Here is a 27335-nt window from a genome sequence, read left to right as displayed (position 1 = left end):
AGATAACATCTTCACCTTTTGTAGACTCAATTTCAGCGTGCTGATTACTCGGGGCAGGCCGGGGTGGCCGAGCGGTTCTAGGCACTACAGTCTGGAACCACGCAACCGCTACGGTCGCAGGTTCGAATCCTGCCTCGGGCATGATGTGTGTGATGTCCTTAGGTTAGTTAGGTTTAAGTAGTTCTTAGTTCCAGGGGACTGATGACCTCAGAAGTCAAGTCCCATAGTGCTCAGAGCCATTTGAGTACTCGGAGGTGATGAAGATATTTAGGTATAAAGGAAAAAGAGAAAAAAACGGAACTGACAAGTCATGCCCTAGCGCGAGAGGAACGTGAGGTTTTCTGTGCGCGCAAATGTTTGAAAGTACGAAAAATTTTCATTTTAAAAAAATTAGTTTCAAAAGTCTATGGCTTGGTGCGAAATGACGTTTTTCCTGATACTGCTAATAAAGATCTCTTCAAAATTTTTAAATTTTACATACTTCGGAATTAAACAGAACGATTGGAAATGGTCTTGAAAACGTAGTTCGTGATTCTGCATCACCCACGCGAAGTGTGAAGCACAAGCACTGTCCACAACACGACACAGATCTTTTAATATTTTAAACGAGAAGTAATAGCAACATACAGAGCTTCATAGTTTTCAGTGATTTTACACTTTCCGTGAGATTAGTAAAATGTTCCTTTGTCAATTTATAGCGTTGATCTCGTCGATATTTATTGTACTCTCGGTCTCTTTTTTTCCTTACCGCATCGCCAATTGTGCACAATCCATCTCCTATAGCTTTCTACTGACTGACTCACAACAATAATTTTCAATAATAGTCTAACCACACAACTATACATCGTTTTTTATAGTAGTAGATATTACGATAACCCAACGTCCGTACAGTTCAATAAACAGCACACTAAACCAAATTCAACAGTAAACAGATCGAATTAAAAATAATGTTCAGCAATAATAAGTATAGCTTTTATTAAGTATAACCGAAAAAGTTCGATCAGAAGTCTGAAATTATAGATCATGAGACTGTAAATCGACGCCTTGAATGCTGAGTTTTGAGTATTTACTCTACCCGTCGATACCATACGAAACTGAATCCGGCGATACCAACCTCCTCCCAACTTTTAAAACCCACATTTCTATTTCAGTGGGAAAACAAATACTTAGAAAACTGTGGCTGAAGTTAAGTACGATTTAGCTGAAAGCTGAGATTGAGTATGAGGAAACAAACGCATGGAATGTTCCATAATTTTCATATTGGGAGCATATCGCGAAATTTGATAGTTTTAAAATTGAAATTACTGAAGACCAGCAAACCTCAGATATTTTTAAAGAATCGAACTCCCTTGTATAAAATACTGCACACGTCTGATTACTTTACAAATGAGTCACTGTGTTAAATATTTGACCTTAAGGATGTAAATGAGAAAAAGTTTGGAAAATACTTGAAATTATGCTTAAAGTTTGTTGGGAGTTTCTAATTGTTCTCGGTATGAATTTACTGGAGGAATATAGCCCGGGTAATTTTTTGTCCACTTTTTAAGCAAAAGCCAATTTTTGACGCATCTCAAATGTTTATGACGTCATATCTCCTGAGCTATGTGTTGTACGATGATGTAGTTTCGCAAGGACGTGGATACTGTCTGCAATCTGTGTTAAGAATCGAGTCGGTAGTAAAGAAATAATAAACTGAAACATGATGTCTAATGCTGAAGTGGGAGATTCAAGGAGAAAAAGTTTCGTTAAGTGTTGAAATTATGTTAAAGTTTGTTGGAAGTCTTGGCTCTCATTACTGGATCAATGAAGTCCGCGTATTTGCGCGCCGTCAGTTACTCTGCCTCAAGACAAACACACAATTTATAACTGAAGTACTTGTCTCATTGTGTTAAGGTTTTACATAAAACTATACCGTCCAATGAGTAGATAGTGATAGACTTTTAAATATTTAAATTCGGTCAATAACTACGCAAAAAGTTGAGACAGAATTGTTGTTGCCCCCTGGAAGCCGTTAAATAGGCAAACTGCAACTGGATTCAGATTACGGGATAGTTGCTTTGTGATACAGATGTCTATGGAGGAAATCGCCCGTGGTTAAGAGAAGGACGCTTTGAACAGAATTTATTTGATGTGAAGAAAGGTGCTAATCACACGATTTCAAAGTATTACAGCGTGGTCCCGTTTCTCATAACTTCAAATTGTGATTGTCGACGCTAGGATTACAGTGACGCCCCATCCATTTTGTCGCCGTTTTACTATTTCATTTGGGCTTTGAGATGAATAGCAGATCTACCGAGGCCTAAGAGAATCTTCCTCGTCGATCTTGAGGTCTACCACGTGACGTAATCTGTTTGAAGGGATCTACCGAGGAGCACAGTAAGCGGGTTACGGTCGGATCTGTCAGACCGCGGCGCGGGAGTGTGACGAAGAGGAAGGCAGCCCATGATTGGCGCTGACAGGATAATGGCCCACACTTCCCAGCGACGGGGGCGCCGCGCCGCAGAAACCACGCACCATTCCATTCCTCGACCTCGCCCACGGCCACAAAGCCAGTAGCGATTCTTATTGACTAAGGCCCAGCTAACTTACACCCAAAAACCTTTTGATCCCCACGGCTTCCTTCGCCGCCACCGCCGCCGCCACCACCACCACCACCACCACCACCACCACCACCACCACCGTACTACAGACACCAACAGAAAACAATTTTGGAAATATCAGCAAAATTGTTAAGACATTACATAAGAAAGGAAGAAACTGACGATTTCCTTTCAGTAACTAGGACAAGTAATAAAAGTAGAACTCTGCAGGAAAAGGTATCTTCTATAGTCAAGGTCAGTTAATGTTGGTGTCATTGGGCGGGTGAGCACCTGGAAGCTACGGATAAGAAGCTGTAGTCAGTAAAAATAACCAGATACAGAGAAGATCCTAGCCACTGAGATGAGGCAAATGACACTTAATACCTCTAGAGTGCTTCATGGATATGCTCTTTGTAGGACGTGCACAACAGTTACAAACATTTTTCATGATGAATAAATCTGCTCCACTTGTATATGGCAGATATTTTATTTCAATAAAATCATACACATGACCGAGGTTTCAGGATGTGAATCAGATCTTCAGGTGTTACAAAAGAACAAGGAAAACTAAGAGGGATTCCTCATAAAATAGATTAACATTAAAAGTCCCCTGCATGGATCTGCTATGAGTGTGAGGTGCTTATGATGATCCAGTATCTGTAAGACACCAAAGGCTTTGTAACATATTAGTTCATGGCTGCACCTTTTGGCTAGTGCTGGTCACTAATTGGAAGAACAAAATTGGTTTTCCGATTGCCGGGGCAGGGATTATTCTCCAGGCTGGAGATACGTAATTGAACTAAATGGGTGGGTAGTCTGGACTGACTATGCTGATAATCGAATTAAATGAATGGTAATCTGGGCTGACCGTGCTGTTTTCAAGGTTGAGTGATTTCAACAGGATGGAAAGAACTTTCTTAAAGCCCTGACAGGAAACATTAAGTACTGTCATACACTTGCTCTGGGGGCTGATTAGCCAAAAGGCCTGAATGTTAAAATAATTTTATGGGTTGCATCTGCTGCTCATGAAACTGGGAGTTGGCCTGCTGCACACACAGGGCCTTTGTCATGTGTTCTCTGGAGCAGGAGTGGTGTTTTTGTAGCATATTTCAGAAGTCGAAAGAGGAGGATCCTTTGTGAACAACCATGTTATTTCTTGCAGTTCGTAAAATTGAGAAATTCTGAATGTTTGTTCACGTACGCATGCATGGATTGCGGGTTGAACCATTCCAGTTTTCCAAGAGAAAATTACTGATCCGAGACTGTGTAGAAGCTCAGTAGCCAGAAACCTCAGATTTTTGGGAGCCAAGAAGTTACCTGGATGGTGGTGTTTACAGAACGAGGTGAACTTAGTGTGGTGGTCTTAGAAGCCAGTAAATTATATTATTATTTGTGGCAATTTGAGTCTGGTGCTCTTGTGTGCACCCTCCTCCTTTTTCAGTCAAGTCTGTTATTCTGTTGGGGTTTATGGAGGAGATCATCTGCTGAAGAGATTAAGAGCCAGTTTGAAATAGTTCTGTAAATGTTTGAGGTACACATATTCCAATTAAGTGGTTGGAACTGAAAGACTTTTGAAAGTTATTAGATCATTACAGGGCATTTATTAGTGACATACGAGAAGTTTTAACTATATCTTGTGGGTACATATTAGGATGGCAACCCTTATTCTACATATTTACAGCCCTCTGCCACTGTATGACCCTGAATTGCAGCATATACAATAACATGATGGTGCGTAATGTAACTGTCATTACACAAGAAACAGTGTGCTGTAATTGAGTTTCAAATTTGAAGAGTTTGTCCACATTGGAGCACCCTCTCCTTCAGCATGACAATGCTACATCACACATGAATTTTGCAACAATCCAACACCTTGGGTTCATTGTCATTGATCATCCTCCATACAGTTCCGACTTAACCCCATTCGATTTTCATCTGGTTACAAAACTTAATGAACACCTTCTGAGGACTTATCAATTCGGTTCTCAATTTGATAGTGATGAAGTGGTGCAAGCAGAGGTGAGGTTGTGGCTCTGTCAACAAAGTGAAACATTCTACAGTGATAGTATCAACAAATGATTGCCCATTGGGAGAAATGTATTTGTTCCGCAGGGTGACCATGTTGAGAAATAAATAGGGGTGCCCTCATAGAATAAAGTTGCATCATTTGTCATGTGGCTGCCCAGTCTGTGGTGGTGAGTGGTTTTCCTACCAACACATTTAAAGACTTCTGCCATTTCATTATACTATTATGATAATGATTACTATAAAAATAATGGAAATTCTTGTATGGAGTGATACATAAAATAAGGGGAGGTTAACCACTCACCTATTTCAGAAAATATAACAGAAAAAGCGTTAACACTAGCTGCTGAACACCAGCTCTTTTTCATACAATAGCACATTCACATATACCATCACACAGACACCCAAACACACACTCCCACAGTCACAGCAAGACTAATTATTGATGTGCTATAATTGAACACAGTTGCCTGAGCTAATGGAGGCAGGAGAAGGGAAGGATGCAACGAGGGGATAGTAGAAAAGAGGCAGGTCTTTAGACAGATGACTCTGCAGAGGGTATAGCAAAAAGATATGTAGAAAGAGAGAGAGAGAGAGAGAGAGAGAGAGAGAGAGAGAGAGAGAGTCAGTGAGTGAGTGAGTGAGTGAGTGAGTGAGTGAGGATGGAAGAGAGAAGAGAAAAGGCAAAGTGAGGCAACTGGATCAGGTTAATGAAAGTTTAGGCCAGCAGGATTGCGTGAGCAAAGGATGTATTGAAGAGAAATGCCAATCTGTGTGGATCAGAGAAATTTGTACTGGAAAGGTATATCCAAATGCCCCACATAGTGAAGCAGCTGGTGAAGTCATTTGTGTTGTGGTATGCAGAACATCTGGCAAAAGATGATCAAGTTTGAATTTTAACACATTTTGGTAGTGGCCGTTCTTGCAAATACGCAGTTGGTTACTTGTCATGCCCACGTAGAATGCTGTACAGTAATTGCAGCGTAGGTAAATGTGCTTTCATATGTCACCCTGCTTTTTATTGGGTAGCAAATGGCTCTGACTGGAGTGCGGTAGAGTTGGTGGGTGGGTGTAAGGGCATATCTTCCACCTGGGCCGACCTCAAGGGAACGGCTTATGGGGCACAGGATTGGGAGCAGGATTGGAATACAGATCGACGAGGATATGCTTTAGTTTGGGTGGGCAGTGGAACACTTACTTTGGATGACGTGCACAGGATTTCGGGTAGGGCATTTCTCATCCCAGTGCATGACGAGAGGGAATAGAGGTCCTAGTGGAGGATGTGGCTGAGCTTTCTAGGACCAGAGTACTGGTTGATCAGGGGAGTGTTGGTCAGTGGCTGGTTAAAAGGTCTTTTGGTGTCTGAGTAGCAGATGGCACGGGGGACTTGTTTATGGATGAGATGGACTGCACTTGCCCACGAAAGGCAAGGTGCCATATTAGTCTCAGTCCTGCACACAGTTTTAATCTGCCAGGAAGTTTCATATTAGCACACAGTCTGCTGCAGAGTGAAAATTTTGTTCTGGATAGGATACTGTTTGTTACTAAAGGCTCTGATAAGGTTATCGGTACATTTCAAAAACTCCTTCTTTCTACCGCAGGTGCAGCATCCATGGATGGCGAGGATGTAAGGGAGAAACTTTTTGGTGTGAAATGCAATGACTGCTGACAAAGTGAAGTTACTGTTGGTAGTTGGTGCTCTTGATGTGGACAGACGTATTAATGGAGCCATCTAAAAGGTGGAAATTGATGTCGAGGAAGTTCGCACTATGAGTTGAGAAGGATCAATTGAAGTGGATTTGAGAATAGGTGTTGAGGTTATAGAGGAAACAGCAAAGATTGGCCACTAACAGTACCTGCACTTTGATGGCTCTCACCCGTTCTAAGTAAAATATCCCCACATTATAACCTTGCCACCCATGGTCAAAATTTTCCAATAACCTATAATATAATGACAGACGTTTCAGTTTGGTTTCAGTTTGACTGAAAATCATTTAAACACTTCTGTGTCTGCCCAGCAAAAGTAGTATTTATCAGAGGCATGGATAGCTTACATTCACTCCAAATACTTCACACATGAACACCAAGTTATATTTTGTATTTAGTATTATCTGTGGAACATAACATCAGTTTAGATCTTCTGAAGAGGGTACATTATACAGGTTTCTGAAGAATTTCCATATTTGTATAGAGCAGACTTGCATCTCCACCATCACACCTTGTACAGAAATCTATGTCTCTCCATATTCTCCTGGACATCTTGTGTGTATCTCAGGAATTATGATTTAAAAGGCTTCCTCAACACTTTTGTGCAACTGCTAAAGTTTTTAATTTTCAGATATTTTTAATGTGGTCATGCATTATTGATGGTGGTACTTTGAGCTCAGGTGGTCTTTTGTGAAGCAGTACCAATAAAATAACTATTTATTTTCTCAGCTGTACAAAGTGAAGAGGGATATATGTACTTCTCAGATGTCCTGGATGGCTTGCACTCCTCTCTTACTGTGATTCAGTACCTGTGTAAAAAAGATAAAGCATGTTAGTGGTCATGCCCTGAGGATTATCTGATACAAACACTGTTCCTTCATTCTCTGCCTTAGATGTCACAGGACATCAATAATCATGAGGGAGGGTGCTTATTGTTGTTACACCACTGCCCCACTTTTTAAATGTCAGATTTCAAAATAGAGGTTTTGATTACCCTACAGATAGCTTCTTAATTGTTCCTTGAGGCTACCTAATACTGTTACAGCTCTCATCCAAAGGAAAAATCCTTTTCAGTACCAGATATGGAACCCAGATTCTTCATGTTACAGTCTGACAGTCATAACTACTGAACTACAGAGGCAGGTTTTATGTGTTAGTCCATAACAGAAGTAGAAAAAAACGACGATATCCTTTTCAATTACACTCGGACTGGAGGAAGGCAAAGGTAAGCTCTCTCCAAGAGGACTGTGTGTATTGAAAATTACAATAAAACCAGTGGACAGTTAGTCACAGTTGGTGGATCTCAACTTTCTTGGCTTATAAAGATAAATACTGGAATAAAATTGCTGTCAACAGAATATTTAACTATGACAGATCAGTAATAAGAAATACAGAGCTCCTGTATGTGATAAAAGCACTGCCACATGTTGAGGGTGGTGTATTTTAAATTTAGTGTTATTGTTATTTACAGAAGCCTAACAGATTTAGCAATCATATACTAGTCAAACAGAACATTATGTTCTTCTTTCTTCTATATGAATGGGCAAGCTTGGGTCTCATAATATGATTCAAAATCTGTACAACAATTTTGTTTAGGACACAGATAAATCATGCAGTCAAATCCTTCTGTAGAGAATGGTGAAAGTTGCATTTGATTTTCACAACCTGATGTCATTATTGTATATTAAAAGTGCACTAATGGCAGAAAAACACTACATGTTATCTGTCAATGCCACACATAATTATCACATTACAAATTTACCTATTCTGCAAAGTAGAATAAAAAATAAAATAAAGTAGAATTGGCAGCAATAAATATTGACGTGAAGCACAAAGGTTTACTATAATCTAACAATAAGAATTTTGTGTGCAACAGTGCATAATCCATTACATGTGGGAATAATGGTGTGCTGTTTGCTCATGTAGTGGTTACTTTTCCAGGTCCCATGCTGGGAAATAAATTATATAATGTCCTTCCTGTCATAGCATCCATTTTAACAATTACTGATGGGTGCCAGACTGTTGAAGGTAAACAAACAGTGATGAAATAAATAGTGTTTGGAACAAATTATATGAAGAAAAAACAGATAACAGGTACCACATACAGTGAAACAAACAAGTTTAATTAAAATTAAACACTCACCCAGCACCTATCAGAGCACTTAGTGTGAATGGAAGGTTTATGTATGTTAATTATTTGATGTGGGCCCTTTGATATAATTGTGTTTACTTTCATTGCTGAGCAGGGTGACATACATGACAAAAAGTGGCATTTGTTGCCAGTAAGTAACCTTCATTGACCACCTCACCTCGCTGGGGCAACATGAAGCTATCAGTCAGTGTCTGTGTGGCTGATTGGGATCTTAGTAATGTCTGTGAGTGCATGACGGCAAGTCAGACTGCGCATGACCATTGGTGGGCCACAATGAATATAGCTATTGCAATGTCAGATTACTGTGTAGCTCAGTGATGAATGACATCAGACAGATCATAACCTAATACAGCACTTTTTAATTCTTCAACCTCCCCTCTTCCATGAGTTGTTAAGTCCCATAGTGCTCAGGGCCATTTGAACCAATTAGTAGGGATTTATGCCTGCCTTGCTGAAAACAACACAGCAGGTGTCACAATTGTTTGTTTCTTACACTATGAAAAAAGATTTCCTGGTACATCAGAAATAGTGTCTGTGACTCGTTGCTTTTCGGAGTCTTTACACATTAGTTACATGTGTTTCTCCAATTTTGGGTGATAGATAAAAATTGTTCCTCAGCATCACCTATCATCTTGCAGCACTATTTGTGCTGTACAGAGCTTTATTCCCATGATTTCTGCATTACATTCTATTAGTGGTCGAGAAAAGTACAAGTACATTGCTTTCCACAAAAAGTGAAGCACTCAGAAGTGGATGATGAAATGAATGAAATGAAACTTCATGGGTTGAGGCAGTATGTGATGGTATTTCAGTGATCACAAAATAAAGTCAAATTTACAAAGAATTTGGCAGTATGAGCCCATTTATGACTTTGCATCCACTCTGTCCCAGATGCATGCACTGATTCAGGTGGGAAGGGTGCCATAAAGGCATTGTATCCTCTCCTGAGGGAATCTGACCCACAACTGTTGTAGCTAGTCCTGATGTCCTGGATAGTGGAACTGGGACAGAGGTGACATCCAAGCTGGTTCCATATACCTTCTATCGGAAACAGATCTGGTTATATTGCTGGCCACAGGAGTACCTCAGCTTCAGGCAAACAATTCAGAGAGACAAGCATTGTGCTGTTGAAAAATGGTACCACAATCCTTTCGCATGAGAGGTAACACACAAGGATGTGGGACATCCTCGATGATATACTATTGTGCCATCAGAGATCCCTCAATCACAGCTAGCTGTGACTTGAAGTTATAACCAGTGGCTCCTCACACCATGATTCCAGGAGTAACACCCCTGTGCCTATCCAAAACACAAATGAGACATGTACCCAGGTCACCACTGTACTCGCGAACGATGGTCATTGATGATAGTGCAGAACTTCAACTCGTTACTGAACACAGTGTGATGCCATTCATCGGTAGTGCATGCTTCCCAATAATGGCACCATTCCAAATGCAGCTGTTGAGGTGTTAACTGCACTCTATATGTGGAATGGTAATTCCATAGTCTGGGTGCCTCCAGTCTCTGAACAATGGTGCCAGATGACCCAGGAAGGTTGTAAGGAGTCTATTACTTGTTTTCAGATGCTAAGTGCCAATGTGAAAGAGTTATCATGTGCTTTGTATACAGTACAGCAATCCTTCCTTCTGGTGGTCAGATTTGGTTGACAATCTGTGTATCACACGATTAACCAGCCAGCCGAATGGAGACCCATAATGACAAACTTTTCGAACTCTGTCAAGTGGTGATAATGCTGTCTCATACAAGTATGCAACAACTCTGTCCCCTTCACAGTTGTTACTCAAAATCTGACACCGTGCGCAGCCTTATATACCTTACCCAGCCTGGTAACAACATTAAACAAGAACCTCACAAATACACTCCCTTGGGTGTTCTATGTCATGTGGAATCACAATTATAATCATTTACATACCTGTCAGTGGTGTATACCAGTACAAAAATACTGACATCCAACCATGTGTTCTGGGTGCTTCACTTTTTCTGTCAAGTATTTCTTCTGATCTCACATCAAAATCTTATAGCATTCACGCTATGATTAACTGTAATTGTTATGCTTTTTAGGTGCGAAGGACCTCCCTCCCTCCCTCCCTCCCTCCCTCCCTCCCTCCCTATCCCTGTGGGTGTGGGAGGTGGAGAGAGAGAGTGAGTCAATAGATAATGTGCTCTGAGAGAAAACTGCCTCTTTAATGTCATATTTCAATTTTGTTTCAGGTTTGCTGACTGTAATAAACTGCTACAATGTGAAATGGGCAACAAGAGTTCAAGATATCTTTACGGGCACCAAGATACTTGCTCTAGTCATCATAATACTTGCTGGATTGTGGATGCTGGCCACTGGTCATACTGAAAATATTAGCAATCCAATGGTTGACACCAATCTTGAGCCTGGATACATTGCACTTTCCTTCTACTCGGGCTTATTCTCATATTCTGGATGGTATGCTATTTTAATTTTATGTCAATATATAGTGTAGCAATATTGTGCCATGAAGTTTGTGCATTGACGTTACTTACAGATTGTATTAAACATTTTAGCTTCCCTAATATTATTGTTCTTTTCTTGTTGAAAGATTCAATTTTTCGCAAAGCTGAACATTATAAACCATTTTAATGTGTGTTATATCTGCAGGAGGAATCATTGCCTTAGATAAGTGGATATACAGTTTATGCAACATTGTCAGACTGACTTTAAATGAAGTTTTTATTTATTTATTTTGAATTTTGTTTTGCTTATTAACTTTTTTAGGGTTTGCACAAAGTATCCCTCTTTGGTAATCAATGTTATGGAAAATGTGATAGGATTGCCAAGGTTAAAATTGCATGGATGTTGTCATACAACAAGTAAGCTGAATCTAGTCATCATGTCAGACAGTGTTAGCAGGAACTGTCAAATCCACATTATCTACAGATGCTAAAAGATACAATTGGGTAAAGAAGTGGAGAAGACTGGTACAGTGGTTATGGCACTAGACAGTTTTAAAAGGAATTAATTTCAAATCCCCATCCAATGTCGGTATTTAGGTTTGCCAAATGCTGTGATGGTTCTTCTGAAAAGGATGTGGGTGATCTTCATTCACATCCATGTCCCTATGGTCTAATCAGCAACATGATTCTAAACCCAAATATCCCTTTCATTCCTTTCAGCTGGACAAGATCATCACATTAGTTGATGGCTAGCTGAACCTCATGAAATACTTAACAATCATATTTGCCTTTCAGAGTATTTATGGCAATAGAAAAGTAATACCCAGTGCAGTCTGAATAAAATAGTATTAGAGAAGTGGCATACCCCAACCTTTGCTATTGAACAAGTTTTTCATGGTGCACTAATTGTTGATAGAACTGTAGGTAGATGGTTTGTGTGATGTAATGTGGTTGGATTATCACAATTTCTGGCAACATATCACCTGTCAGTAATAATAAAGTGATATCTAATGTGATTGTGCTGGAAGTAAAAGCTTGCCTTTAAAAAGACTCAGACTTTTCAGAAGGATTTATGAATTTCTTGCAGCAATCTAGGGTCTCAGTCACTCAACTTGGGATGCATTGCAAAAATCTGGGAGTGATTTAATAACAACTTCTCCACTAGCAAACATTTGCCTGAATAGTGGAGACTTAAGGTATACAGCTGTGACAGGAACAAGGGAATTTGCCTTAGGATGCTACTGGGAACTTGCTTGTTAGTATGTGTCATAATGCAGCCCCTTGCACAGTCATTAGATGATGTATTTCATTGTGTACTTTTATTTTGTTGCATTCTTTGTTTGCAGTACGGTGCATAAGCCGGAAAATGTATATAAATGTTGAAAAGCCATAAAATTGTCTTTCATTTGGACATGCGTTAATGTTACAAATTGGTAGTATTTCATTCTCTTTTCCTGGTAACAGTTAACAGAAATATAAAATCGGCATCATAAAATTTGGCTAACTAGCTTTAAGGCCTCATACATTTTGTTTGATGCCAACTAGCAAGTTCATAAATCTAAGATTCCATAAATCAAATTTTACAGGTCTTTGTTTTGTTATTATTCTGAAAGTAGTTCATAGCAATCTGAAAATCCTACTGGAATTATCTCCACCCCCTCTCCTTAAGCTTATTCAAGGATTTTGATATTAAATACCTTGTCATCTTCTTGCGCACAGTATGTTCTGTTTACTATTTCATGTTTTACATGCCCAGTTAATTATTGTTCATTCACTATTCTAATTTGAAAATAACTGGATGTAAGGAATTGTGAAAAGCAAATACAGGAAGTACTTGCTCTTTTTTTGTTCTAGGAACTACTTGAATTTTGTAACAGAAGAACTGAAGGAGCCTTACAAGTAAGATTTAAATTAAAATGAACATTGCTAATACAGTTTGATGATATGCTGTGGATATGTTCTGTACTTACTGTCTTTTAAAATTATATTTTAGGAACCTTCCCAGAGCAATAGCAATTTCCATGCCATTAGTGACAACGATATATGTTTTGGCAAATATTGCATATTTTGTAGTCCTGTCAAAGGATGAACTACTGTCATCAACAGCAGTAGCTGTCGTAAGTATGCAAGAAACAAATCAAATTTTTGCATAATGCCTCCCTTTTTCTTTAAAATATCAAAACAAAGGAAAAATGGATATTCTGTCAATTGTTGTAGAATAGCAGTTCAGTAAATATAAATTATAATAATGTGAATACTTTTGTGATGATGATAGTAACAGTAGAGATCATAAGTGTCACACTTATGAGTACTACAAAACTGATTTTCTTTTGTTTACAGACATTTGGTGACAAACTGCTTGGTGTGATGTCCTGGACTATGCCCTTCTTTGTGGCTTGTTCAACATTTGGAGCACTTAATGGGGCAATATTTGCATCAGCTCGATTATTCTTTGTTGGAGCTCGCCAAGGTCATCTTCCTAAAGCAATAGCTCTGATTCATATCGATCAGTTTACTCCTGTGCCATCACTGGTCTTTCTGGTAAGTGAAGTAATATATTATTAGTATGTAGCAATAATTAAGTGGTTGCATTTTGGAAGCTCAGAAACACATATATCACATCCACTTCTTACAAGTGACATTGAACATGATTTAAAATCACCAGTTAAGACTGGTTTTGATGCACCAAGCAAAATGGTACAGTGGTTAAGATCCTTGACTCTGTCACAAACAGCCAGATTGGAAACATCATCTCCTTACCTAGATTTTGGTTCTATTTCGTTTTTGTAAGTAGATTAGATTAGATTAGATTAGATTAATACTAGTTCCATGGATCATGAATACGATATTTCGTAATGATGTGGAACGAGTCGAATTTTCCAATACATGACATAATTAGGTTAATTTAACAACATACTTAAGTTAATATAACAACTTTATTTTTTTGTGTGCTTTTTTTTTTTTTCTTTTTTTTTTTTTTTAATTATTTTTTTTTTAATAATTTTTTTCTTAATTTATATCTAAAAATTCCTCTATGGAGTAGAAGGAGTTGTCATTCAGAAATTCTTTTAATTTCTTCTTAAATACTTGTTGGTTATCTGTCAGACTTTTGATACTATTTGGTAAGTGATCAAAGACTTTAGTCAATGTGTTTGTGTTGTGGTTACAAAAAGGGCCACAATGGATTTACTGAAGTCAGTTCATGTTTATGCTCCTTCTGTACTGACCTTACTGATTTATTTACTTATTTAATTATTGTTTATCAGTCCTGTGACTGGTTTGATGTAGCAAGCTACAAATTTGTCTCGTGTGCCAATATCTTCATTTCAGGGTAGCACATGCACCCAACATCTTCAGCTGTTTGTTGGATGCATTCCAGTCTCTGTCTTCCCCTACATTTTTTACCCATCTGAAAATGGGGCATTAAACCCCAAATGTCCCTTCTTCTTTCCTTCCTCTCTTTTGTTTAACATGTTTTATGGTCTTTCGTGTTTAAAATTTCTACAAGCAACCCCATAACGTAGAACAGCAGTTGATTCTCTCACATGTGTATCCTAAAGGGAAGGATCTCATCTATCAACTTGTGAGCACTTAATAAAACTAGATACATTTTTCATGTAAGTCATATCAGAATTCAACAAGGTACCTTAACCATGACATATTTATTATTTGAAATCCATGGCTGTTAGGCCTTTTGTAAAAAACTGAGACGGAATGTAAAATGAACACAATTTTCTGTGTTTATTTTCTTTAGTTACTGTTATCTTGAATGTCCCTGATCTCACAATATGTGTTGTTTTTGTAGTAATTCTTTAAATACTATATTTACGTGTAGGCATATACACTGAAGCACCAAAGAAACTGGTATAGGCAGGCGTATTCAAATGCAGAGATGTAGACATGCAGAATATGGCACTACGGTTGGGACTGCCTATATAAGACATCAGGTATCTGGCACAGTTGTTAGATCGGTTACTGCTGCTACAGTAGCAGGTTATCAAGATTTAAGTGAGTTTAATATGGTGTTATAGTCGGTGTATGAGCGATGGGACACAGCATCTCCAAGGTAGCGATGAAGTGGGGATTTTCCCATATGACCATTTCACGAGTGTACCGTAAATATCAGGAATCTGGTAAAACAAGATCCTGCAAGAATGGGACTAATGACGACTGAAGAGAATCATTAAACATGGCAGAAGTGCAACCCTTCCACAAATTGTTGCAGATTTCAGCACTGGACCTTGAACAAGTGTCAGCTTGTGAACCATTCAATGAAACGTCATTGATATGGGCTTTCAGAGCTAAAGGCCCACTTTTGTACCCTTGATGACTGCACAACAAAAAGCTTTATGCCTTGCCTGGGCCCATCAACACCAACATTGGACTGTTGATGACTAAAAACATGTTGCCTGGTCAGATGAGTGTTGTTTCAAATTGTATTGAGCAGATGGATGTGTACAGGTACAGAGACAACCTCATCAATCCTTGGATCCTGTATGTCAGCAGGGGACTGTTCAAGATGGTGAAGGCTTTGTAATGGTGTGGGGCGTGTGGAGTTGGAGTGATATGTGACACCTGATTTGTCTAGATACAACTCTGACAGATGACATGTATGTAAGCATCCTGTCTGATAACCTGCATCCATTCATGTCCATTGTGCGTTCTGTTGGACTTGGGCAATTCCAGCAGGACAATGTGACACCCCACATGTGCAGAATTGGTACAGAGTGATAAACACTTCCAATGGTCACCAAACTCCCCAGACATGAACATTGAGCATATATTGGATGCCTAGCAACATGATGTTCAAGAGAGATCACCATCCCCTCATACTCTTACAGATTTATGGACACCCCTGCAGGATTGATGGTGTCAGTTCCCTCCAGCACTACTTCAGACATTAGTCAAAACCATGCCACATCATCGCGGGGACTCTACACGATATAAGGCAGGTGTACCAGTTTCTTTGGCTCTTTAGTGTATAATATCTTTGAAAATTAATAACCCTGTAGCAGGCAAATATCAAAACCAGTAAGTCAAAACCTGATATTTTGATCTATACTGCAATGAGAAAGTTAATTTCAAGCGGCAGTTTTTATAATTTGGGAGTATGCAGTAAATACTGTGCATCTTAAAGTTATAGAAACTTTAATTGAAAACAGCATTCACATTGTTTTAAATTATATTTACTCTTGTAGTGCAGTGACTTTCCACTGGGCAAATATCTCCATGTTTCACAAATTGCTTCATAGAAACTGAAATTATCTGAAAGTATTTATTTTCCTAATGTTGTTGATTTCAAAACAAATACTGTAATAGTTATTTGCTTTTTTACAGTGTATCATCACACTTGTTCTACTTATCATTGAAGATATTTATTCACTGATAAATTATTTGAGCTTTGTGGAGGCACTGTTTACCACATTGTCAGTAACAGGGTTGCTTTGGTTGAGATACAAGTGGCCAGATGCAGAAAGACCCATCAAGGTAAGCACATTTCTGTCAATGAAGATGTGGTAGAATAGCTATTTAGATGACTGCCAAATTCACCTACAACGCTTATGCCCTATAGAAATATGATAAATGGTCCTAAGTAGCCAGTTTCTTTTTATGTTGATGGGCAAACACCTGACAGTTTGTGAGGATTAGTTACGGTAAGCAAGGCAAAAGTTATTATTATAACAATATGTTATCATACTGATAAAAAAATTTATACTCATATTTAGGCTGATACGTGCCAGGATTTTTTGTACTGTAGGTAAAGTAAACGTGTCAGTAGATACATACAATTCTCTAGATAACGGTGAATAAAGGTATTTTCCAAGGAAGTGGGCTATATAGACATTCTGTGCTGCTTCTTCTCACAGATAATTAATTTTTATCTCTTTGTTCCCAAATCAATGAAATGAGTTGTTTCCTGATATTTTTGTAGTGCAGTCTTAGACACTGGGGAGGGAGGGGGTGAAAGAGAGAGGGTAGGGGGGAGGCAGCACACATGGGGGAGAGGAAGAGTGGTGCGAGAAGGTAGTGTATGAATTAAAATTATTGATGGAATGAATTATTGATAGGTACTCATATCAGATAATTTAAAATTGTTTTGCATCTTTTTCAGTTGATGCAAAAGGGAAAGACATCCACTCACTCACAGCAAACCAAAGCCTGGAGCACATGTAACATGTAACAGGAAACTGCATTCACATCAGGTTTTGAGCTCTTGCTATTTTTCTAGGAAAAGTACACACATTCACACAAACAACCAGACACACACCTGAACGCACACTTCCAAGACCATGATGCAAGACTGATTATGCTAAGAATTTAATAAAAGCAGCTGCCTGACATGATGGAGGTGGGAGGGTTTAGGAAAGTTTGGGGTTAGCAGGAAAGAGGCAGGTCTTTGGACAGATGCCTCTGTGGCTGCACAACGAGATGAAAAGAGTATAGAGGTAACAACAAAACTAGATGTAGGGGGAGACAGAGAGAGGGAAGAAAACTGGGGGGGGGGGGGGGGCAGGAGAAAGGTGAGGGTGAGAGGTAGAAAAGGGAAGGGAGAGAGAGAAGGGAGAAGGTTTGAAAAGATAGATAGATAGATAGATAGATAGATAGATAGAGAGAGAGAGAGAGAGAGAGAGAGAGAGAGAGAGAGAGAGAGAGAGACCTAATGACCTGCATGTGGGGGTGGGATGGGGGGGGGGGGAAGTGAGGAACAGTGGTCTGAGAAGGCAGTACATGCCCACATAGACTACTTTATAGTAATTGCAGCATAGTTGATATGCTATAATATGGCTGTTTTCAAATGTGGCCCTACCTTCTATTTGGTAAGAAATTCCTGCAACTGGACTGCAGTAGGTGGTGACGGGTGGGGGTATGAGACAGATGTTGCTCCTGGGTCAACCATAGGAGACTCACCATGCAGGATTGAGAGTAGGTTTGGAATAGGGATGGACAAGGATATCCTGAAGTTCGATGGGCAGTGTAATATTAATTTGAGTGAACTAGGTAGGATATCCTTCATCTTGGGGCACGAAAAGAGGTAGTTGAGGTCCTGGTGGAAGATATACTTGAGCATTTCAAGGCCAGGGTTTTACTGGGTGATTGGAAGAGTGCCAGTTGGTGACTGGTTAATAGGTTTACTATTTGTAGAGGAGCAAATACCATCAGAGATTTGTTCATGGTTGTGCTGGATAAGATATTGTCTGTCAGTAAGGGCTCTGGTAAAGTTATCAGTATATTTTGACAGCTCCTGCCTTCCACTGCAGACGCAGCATCCATGGGTGGTGAGGCTGTAAGGAAGGGAGTCTTTTACATGGAATGGGTGACAGATGTCAAAGTAGAGGTACTTTAGGGGGTTGGTCTGCTTGATATGGACAGAGCTATTCATGGAGTCATCTGAAGTGGCTTGATAAGTTGAGAAGGACCAGGTGAAGCAGATTTGCGAGTAGGTGTTGATGTTATGGAGGAAAGAGCAAAGTTTGTTCTTGCTGTGACTCCATATTTTGAACATGTCATCAATGAATCTGAACCAGACAAGTGATTGCTGTTGTTGAATGGATAGGAAGGATTCGTCCAGATGGCCATAAATAAGTAGGTATAGGGGTGGTGTTACGTGAGTATCCATGACAGAATCCTGTTTTTTCTTTTTTGTAGATGTGTCCTTCGAGAGTGAAATAATTGTGGGTCAGAATGCAGTTGGCGAGGAGGATTAGGAAAGAAGGTGTGGGTTTGGGATCAGGAGGATGTAGGGAAAGGTAGTGTTCCATGGCTGGGTATGGGGGATATTGGAGTAGAAGGATGTTGCAGTGGTCAACGAGGAGCCTGGTGCTAATGGTACTAGGACTGAGGAGAGACAGTGAAGGAAGGAATGTAGGATAGTATGTTATGGACAATAGTTTGGAGATATTGATTGACAGAGGCTCATTCTGTGGGAGCCTGTGTGGCCACAGGAAGTACATTTGGTGTCTGTATGGTTGTGTGTGCGAATATGTGTATGTTTGCTAGAAAAAAGGGCAAGAGCTTGAAAGCATATGTGAATTGTTTTCTGTTACATATTTCTGTGCTTCTGTGCTCACAGTAGGTGAATGGTTGCCTTTCCCTTATTCTACATTTTGCTCCATCCATGAATTTCCATTATTGTTGTTCAAATCTAAGGTAAAAATGTGAATACATCCCATCTTTCAGGCATATCTCTTAACATCTTTCTTTCTTTATTTCAGATCTTTCCATGTTAACAAAAGACATTTGTGGTTCACTAAACTTCAGAATTTTCTCTATTTTTTGTTTGTTGGGCTACTGGTTCCTATTTAGAGTTGCAGAAATTTGCAAAGTCTTTTCTTCATTTGATGACACATTTAAAAAATATATTGAAATTTAGTAAAGTCTTTTGTGAAAACAGATAACTAATTATTTATTAACTTTGATATTTTGTTTTTTGGTGTAATAAAGATGTATTATAACTGTGAATACATATTGATGAAAATATATTTTATTTCCAGGTCCAGATAATTTTCCCAATAATTTTCTTTATTATATGTTTGTTCCTGGTCACAGTCCCATGTTATGTTAAACCATGGGAAGTGAGCATTGGCCTCTCATTCATAGTGTCTGGAATTCCAATGTATCTTATCTTCATCTACTGGAAGAACAAGCCTATCTGGCTAGCAAAGGCATCAGGTAATATTATATTATGTCTGTACAAAACCTTTAATGCTGCTTAAACTTTTGACATAGATAAAATGAATATTGACACTATATTAAAAAGAAGTGAGTGTGGCTGACATACACTCAGATGGGAAGATGGAAACTGAGCATATAACTTTAGTACAGTTGCATCAGTTACATGTTCAAACTAAAGCTTTTAAACTTTTGAAGCAGCATCTTTGACATGGAAAAGAGACAGTTGGGCAACAGGAAAGATACACAGGTGTGTCAGTCCTAACCTTGAATTTGAATGAGGACGCATGAATGAAGCTGAAAGCAACCTCTATTCTGTTATCATAATAATTATGTGAAATTTTGTTCATTTGGTTTCTACTTCTTTCCTTCATTTTCTCTTACTTCATTTCTATCTTTCTCCTGATGAAGAAACTCTTGTAGTAGTTCAAGAAGCTGTAGATCTAACTTCATTTTTAAAACTTACATATGAATTCTAAGGCCTCATTTTTTCCTGATAAATCATATGCAAAAAATATTTACTATTAAAAACAGTCTTGATCACAATTTATTTATTAAGGTGATCGGTTTCAACCACTACCGTGGTCATCTTCAGACCATTGAGTAGGAACCTCTTTCTGCTGGAGAATCACTACTCCAGTAGTGGTTCTCCAGCAGAAAGAGGTTCCTCCTACTCAATGGTCTGAAGATGACCACATTAGTGGTTGAAACTGGTCACCTTAATAAATAAATTGTGATCAAGACTGTTTTTAATAGAAAATATTTGTAACACATTGATCACTGTCACACCCATAATGTATTCAAAAGTAATTCATAAGCAAAAAAGTTTAAAGTTCTTTCACTTTTCAACATAACCTCCCTGTTCATGAACACATGTTTTACAAAGGCAACATCACTATGATATGATAATTGCAAACTCTTCTTCAGGAGTCTGGTGCACACTGAAAAAATTCTGATGCCTAACAACTCAACTAGAAAATTTACAGTCACAGAGATTGTTTGAAGCAGGCAAAAAATTTCCAGGAGTGAGCTTAGGTGTATCCAGAGCATGAGACACCACTTCAGAGTTGTTTTGAAAAAACTTTTGAGTTGGGAGTGCTTAGTGTGCAGAAGTGTTATATTGATGAAGTGATAGGATTAGAAAAAAAATGACATTCACTCTCATACATTGTGCAGTTAATGCAATGAAATCACCATTCATGTCAGCATCACTTAAAGAATAGGTTCCTGTGCAGCTCTGAGTTCATTAGTTACCATTCAAAGTGCCCATCTTGAAAATGTTTCCTCTAGATTGACATCTAATGACTATTCTGTGAATCACACTTACGAGCCTGGTAAATGGTTCACCGAACCACTTTCAGACTATTCGTCTACCATTCCATGTGAGAAAAGTGACCACTTAAATGTTTCAGTGTGATCTCTGATTTCTCTTATTTTATGAGGGTTGTTTCTGAAGTTAGAACCGATTTGTAATAGAGTAAGAGAAACTTTATTTATGATCATAAATTGAATCATGAACTACACATTTTTCCAGTTTTCAATGTAGTCACCCTAACATTTAAATATTTGTCAAGACATTGTACCATATTTTGTATTCCAGCATCCAAGAACTCTACCATCTGACCACTAAAGCAGTTAGTAACAGTTTTCTTCAATGTGTCATAATTATCCAAGTACTTTCCACCAAGAAATTCCTTCAGTTTTGAAAACAGATGGTGCTAAGTCATGGCTGTATGATGGATGATCCAGTAATTCCCAGGGAAACTTGTCCACTTGTGTCTTTGAGGCTGAGCAGTGTTGTGAAGCAGAATGATGCCAGTATAGAGCAGTCCCCACTGACAATTTTGAACAGTATGCCTAAGCTTTAATAATGTTTCACAGTACCTCTCAGCATTTACTGTCATTCCTCTTGGCAAAAAGTCAAGCAGAAGACCATGGCCATGAATTTCTGTATTGAAGGTTCTTGTCTGAATTTTCATGGCTTCATTGTTAATTAACATGATGCCACTCATTTGATTGATATTTATTCTCTGGGTCATAGTGCACAATCCATGTCTCATTGGTGATCACAGAGTGACTCAAGAACTCATCACCATTCTTGTGATAGTGGTCCAAAATGGACAAAAAAGGTGCCATTTGCTTTGTTTTGTGTTCTTCTGTCAACACTTTTGACACCCATCTCGCACACAGTTCTTGGTAGTGAAGTTTGGCAGTAATGATGTGAAAAACTACTAATCTTGAAACTTGCGGAAATATGTGTCAAGTCTTCATTTATGACAGTAAGCAATCCAGATTGTTCATCATGATCAGCATTTGTCCTTCTTTCATTTAACAGCCTACACCACTTACGTACATTTTCATTACACCTGCACCATAAACTTCAACAAGGTGCCAGTGAATTTCAGCAGGACAAACTTAGTTTGCATTTAAGAGCCAAATAACTGAGTGCGCTTCTCAATCAGCGGGATTACTGATTGACATGATGACAAACAAAGCAGTATAACCATACAGCCAACGCCAGCAGAGATGTAGAACATAATGGCAGCACAGTGAGAGACTGGCCAAGAGTGGCCGATTGTGAACGGACGTCATATGATAGGATGTACAGACTTTTTTGCTTTAAAAATGACCCTCATATTACAATGGTCATTTCTGCCTATTTAAGTGGGAGTCGGCAAAATATTTTCACACTCAAAGGAGAAAGTTGGTGATTGAAATTTCATGAAAAGATCTTGTTGCAACAAAAACATCTTCATTTTAATGATTATCACTGCAGCTCTCGTATCATATCTGTGACACACTCCCCTCTATTTTGCAATAATACAAAATAAGCTGCCCTTCTTTGAACTTTTCTTATGTCCTACATCAATTCTACATGGTAAGGATCCAGAAGAGGATGGAAATGTGTAATGTAGGCCATCTCTTTAGTAGATTTGTTGTGTTGTGCCAGTAAAATGACGCTTTTCTTCACCTTCCCCACAACATTTTCTGTGTGATGGTTGCAATTAAAGTTGCTCATAATCATAATCCCTTTGTATGTAGTTGAATCGACAGCCTTTGAATTACTGTGATTTTTTATATAACTGAACTTAGAGATTCCCTTTAGTACTCATGTGGAGTACATAGAACATTTTATTGTTTAGAGTCCATTTCCATTATACACTACATACAGATATCTTTTCTAAATAATTCGGCAACTGATTTTGATCTTCTGATGACTTTATCAGATGGTAATTAACAGCAACACTGCAAACATTCTAAGGGGGCTGCTCAGACACACTCCTAAGTCATTTATATACATTAAGAACAGACAGTTCCTAGGGGACTGACAGATATCACTCCAGTTTCACTTGATGACTTTCCAGCAGTTACTATGGACCATGATCTTTCTGACAGGAAATAACAAATCCACTTGCACTCTGTGATGATGATCTGTAGGCACACAATTTGATTAGAAGCTGCTTGTGAGGAACAGCCTTCTGAAAATCTAAAAATACTTCATGTGAATAGAGTCATTTGTGTTTCACATGAAAGATATTTCAGAATCTTTGCATTCTGTATTCCAATACATTGTTTTCTTCAAGGTAATTCATAATGTTTGAACACAGTGTATATTCCAAAATGCTGCTTCAAAATGATATCTGTGATATGAATGTGTAACCTGCAGACTACTTCTATTTTATTTCTTATTTATTAGTGTAATCTGTGCAACTTCTCAGTCTTCAGGTACAGATCTGTTGTCAAGCAAGTGGTTGTATATGATTGCTCATTATGGAGCTATTGCATCAGAATACTCTGAGAGGAACCTAAATGGTGTGTATTATGAATCAGAAGACCTGCCCTTCTCAAGTTATTTAAGTTGCTTCACTACACCAACGGACTCTACTTCTAAGTTACCCTGTATATGACCAGAGTCTCTTTAGAGTTTCTACCAGATTTTGATATAGTTTCATTGTGGAAACTATTAAAAGCATCCCACACTGACATCCGTGGTACTTTTTGTGCATCTGTAAAACATTGACAATCTTGGAAATTTTGCATTACATTAAACCTGGCACACTTTTTTCATTGCTTCTGCAACAGTACTCTGACCTGTTTTGTGTACCATGGTGGATCATTTCAATATCTTATTTATTTGCAGAGTATGATTGTCTCATTTGCTATCAGTATTATTTCTTTGAAATATTTTTTAATTTATTGGTTTTTGGAACGTGGCAGTACCACCATCATAACAGTGCAGGCCATATCTGATGATGTGAACCTATGAACAGCACAATACCCAGACTCTGAGCAGAGAAAATCTCTGACCCAGCCAGGCATTGAACCTGGGGCTCTGCGCTTAGCAATCCAGCATGTTGACCATGCAGCTACCGACGCAGACCAATCTTTGAATTTAAGCCACATCCGCTGTATGCTTGCATGAGTAGTTTGGAAAGAATGGAGCCTGCCCCATAAAAAGGCACTGAAAGAACTTTTATCTGCTTTTTAAAATATATTTTGCATTTATTTTTACTGGATTTGGATGTATGGTACTCAAGCTCACTACAACGACCTTGTTGTCACCAGTCACTGAATCCGGCATGATCCTCTTTATTTTCCCAGTACTGTTTTGTTGCTAGGTAAAGGTAATTATTAAACAGTGGAAAGTCCAAGATGGAATAATAACAGTGAGGAAAGAGCACAACTGTTACTCACCACATAGAGGAGGTGTGTTCTACCCTTTTCATATTGAACTAGTTCTCGATTTATTCCAGCTGTCAAGTATAACATCAACCCATACTGACTCACAGCGACTATCTACTTCAGTTTAAAAACTTCTAACAGCAACAAATATACCACCACCAACTGAATATAAGCTGTCCTTTCTGAACACTTTTTGGTTCAGATGAACTTATCTCCAAATTTATTCAGCTTTCAGTATCCATAACAATTTCAGATTCAGTGCTTTCTGTTCATGTTCGGAGCTCTGGTTCTTTCCCAGTAAGCTTTCAACACTTCACAACTATAATCCTTCCATCTCCTAAGTTTATCCCCATCTTGTGTTTGATCAGCACTCTTTGGAATTGAATTCCTGTTTCTAGTTTTTCAAGACACACTAATCTGAAAAATCACCCAGTCCATGCGACACAGCACCCGCTACCTGTGTAGCTACCTCCTGTGCATTAAAGACTTCTGACCTACTAAGCTGATCCCAACATGTCTCCACCCTGTGGTTCAAGTCAAAGAACCTGCAGCCTACATGGTCACAGAACCATCTGAGTCTCTGATTCAGACCGTTGGCTCAGTACCAAAGGTTTGCAATTGGTCTTGTCAATGATGCTACAAATGGTGGTCTCTGCCTTCATCTCTCAAGCAAGAGTGGCTGTTTTTACCAGATAGCCATCAGAAACTAGAATGAATAGCTTTTGATCCAAAACTACACACATCAGTAGTATGACATGATCACCACCTGGAGTTACGTGCATTCTGTGCTTTTTCCCTGCATCTGGAAGGACCCATTCCCAATTTGGGATGACTCTCCCTGGTACGCACACAGCTGCTAAGGAGGCAATGAAGTCCAGTGTACACAGTGTGTACACTGGACTTTTTTGCCTACTTAGCAGCTGTATCCCTAAGTGGTTCTATTGTGTGCCTAACCCTAGAGCTCACAGCTACAAATACACCCACATTTGCAGTTCAAACACAATTTTTAATACAGGTCCAACAGAAATGCCCTCTTCAGATGATCTCTCTCTCTCTCTCTCTCTCTCTTACAATTTGGTTCAGTTACACAATCATGTTGTTAGCCTAATGGGTCCTTAAATGAGGTTTCCTTGGTTCATAGTATTACATCGTTCAGTAGTTTTTCAATTGTTACAGCCATGAATGTGTATTTTTGCTTTCTTTACACCATCCCTATATATCAGACTAAATGGAAAAATGAATGTTAATGGTATTTACACCTCATAAATTAACAAAACCAGTGATTATATTCTGCTGTTACAGGCTGAACTTTGCCATTAATTGTACAGAAAACAATGCAGGTGCCTGTTACAAAAAACCAACATGCCAGATGATGTAATCACTTCATTCATCCATAAATAAAGACTACCAAATAGTTTGAACTAGAGCAAAATTTTCTATCTGTAAATACTCAACAAAAAATTGAAGACAGCTCATATCATTTTTGTCCATAGGCCCACATGCATTTCTGCCCCATAAAGTGTCAATACTCATTTTTTTTTTTTTACTTTATGAATCATTTACTATAACATAATTTCATTTATTTTTGGATAAAAAGATAAAAATGTGAAACCTAATGGCTTCTCTAACCATTTTGAGTTACATGATGAAATACTGAGTTCTGTTTGAACACTTGTGCAATTTTTTCAAAAGAGAATACATTTTAGAAAGGACTGCTCCTTGAATAACAACTTATTTTAGAATACCAATAGATGATGAAAGTTGTTTTGTTGTTGGTGAAAACTATATCACCCTTGTAAGGTAACTGCTGTTACCTATTATTGGTAATAACCGACACCATTGTACTTGTTGCCTGTTAGTGTGCCACAAATAGTAACAAAGCACAAATGTGTATTTTCAGTACTGTGTTTTAAACTTTTATTTCTTGTTAAGAAATGGGCTACTTTTTGCAGCATCTGCCTGCAATTTATATTGATCTGCCTGCAATTTCCTGTGCTCCATACACGGGCTGATCGCTATGTCACTTCAGACAATATAGAACTCTATTGTAGTTTTATAGAAAGATTCCACCTTCATGTATGAACACAATTCCACTTCAAGTATTTTTAAATTTCTGCTTGCTGTTTAGGCCAGTGTCAGAACACAATGATTTATTCCAAAATTCTCTGTTGTTTTAATCTAATATTTTATTAAGTCTGATTCTCATACTTGTTTTATATTCCAGGGTCATTTAATCTCCTATGTGCCAAAATGTTCAAGTGTGTAATGGAAGATGGAAAATATGAGTGAGTGACTAGCAGCTGCAGAATTTTTTAGTGAACATGTTCAACATAGCTTACAAAATCTGTGTTGGTTTCCTGCAGAGAAAAATATTACCACCTGTGGTATGTAAAATGGCAGGTTGTGACATTACACTGTGATGTGTCTTCCTTGATAGATACATTTCTGAAAATAATATGCACAATTCCTATTTTTATAAACTGTTAGTGCATTTTGTGATTTTTCTCCCAAGAATGTTCCTTGGATAAACTCAGAACAAGAAGCAAAGAGACTATTAATAAATCAGTGCCTTATATTTGTGTGTGTAAAATATACATTCCATGTGTGTTACTCTTTTGTTTCTCTGTGTAAGTGAAGTAAATGTTATTGTGAAAGTGCAAAAAAATGTGAATGTGATGAATTGAGATATTTTGTAGCTATGTGTCTGTGACAGTGCACATAAATTGTGGGTTTGTGCAGTTTGTAAAATAAATTTCTTTTTAAATTTTGTTTCATTTATTTGTTGTGATACATAAAACCAGAGATTTTGATGTCATCTGCTGTTTGACATGGGCATCATCATTTGATAGTGGGTTGAGCAACATAGAGGGGACATGTACCCCAAATATTTTTTGAAAAGTCATATTAATTTTTTTAAGTCTTAGTTGACAAAAAAGACACTGTTGAATGAATATATCCAAGCTTAACTAATTACGCATACTAATGGCTCTTGTGCTGTAAGAATTAATGGTTTTTAGGATTTAATAATATTCCAGTAAATCAGAACCACTTACTTTATTCACTAAAAGGACAAC

General features: G+C 38.3%; 1 protein-coding gene across 1 annotated transcript in view; it reads left to right on the top strand.

Annotated features, from left to right (window-relative positions):
• The window catches only part of LOC126161749 (Y+L amino acid transporter 2), a 333823-nt gene extending 306788 nt beyond the window's left edge, over nucleotides 1-27035 (top strand). The window contains exons 3-9 of the mRNA XM_049917798.1: nucleotides 10696-10921; nucleotides 12763-12807; nucleotides 12902-13025; nucleotides 13249-13449; nucleotides 16246-16395; nucleotides 19401-19578; nucleotides 26486-27035. Coding sequence (XP_049773755.1) covers nucleotides 10696-10921; nucleotides 12763-12807; nucleotides 12902-13025; nucleotides 13249-13449; nucleotides 16246-16395; nucleotides 19401-19578; nucleotides 26486-26550 — 989 coding nt within the window. The 3' untranslated portion in view covers nucleotides 26551-27035. The remainder of the gene's footprint in view (nucleotides 1-10695; nucleotides 10922-12762; nucleotides 12808-12901; nucleotides 13026-13248; nucleotides 13450-16245; nucleotides 16396-19400; nucleotides 19579-26485) is intronic.
• Nucleotides 27036-27335: the final 300 nt, after the last annotated feature.

This window comes from Schistocerca cancellata, chromosome 2, assembly GCF_023864275.1.
Source record: "Schistocerca cancellata isolate TAMUIC-IGC-003103 chromosome 2, iqSchCanc2.1, whole genome shotgun sequence".
Classification (NCBI taxonomy): domain Eukaryota; kingdom Metazoa; phylum Arthropoda; class Insecta; order Orthoptera; family Acrididae; genus Schistocerca; species Schistocerca cancellata.
Note: the sequence above shows the minus strand (reverse complement) of the source record. Positions and strands in the feature narration are given on the sequence as shown.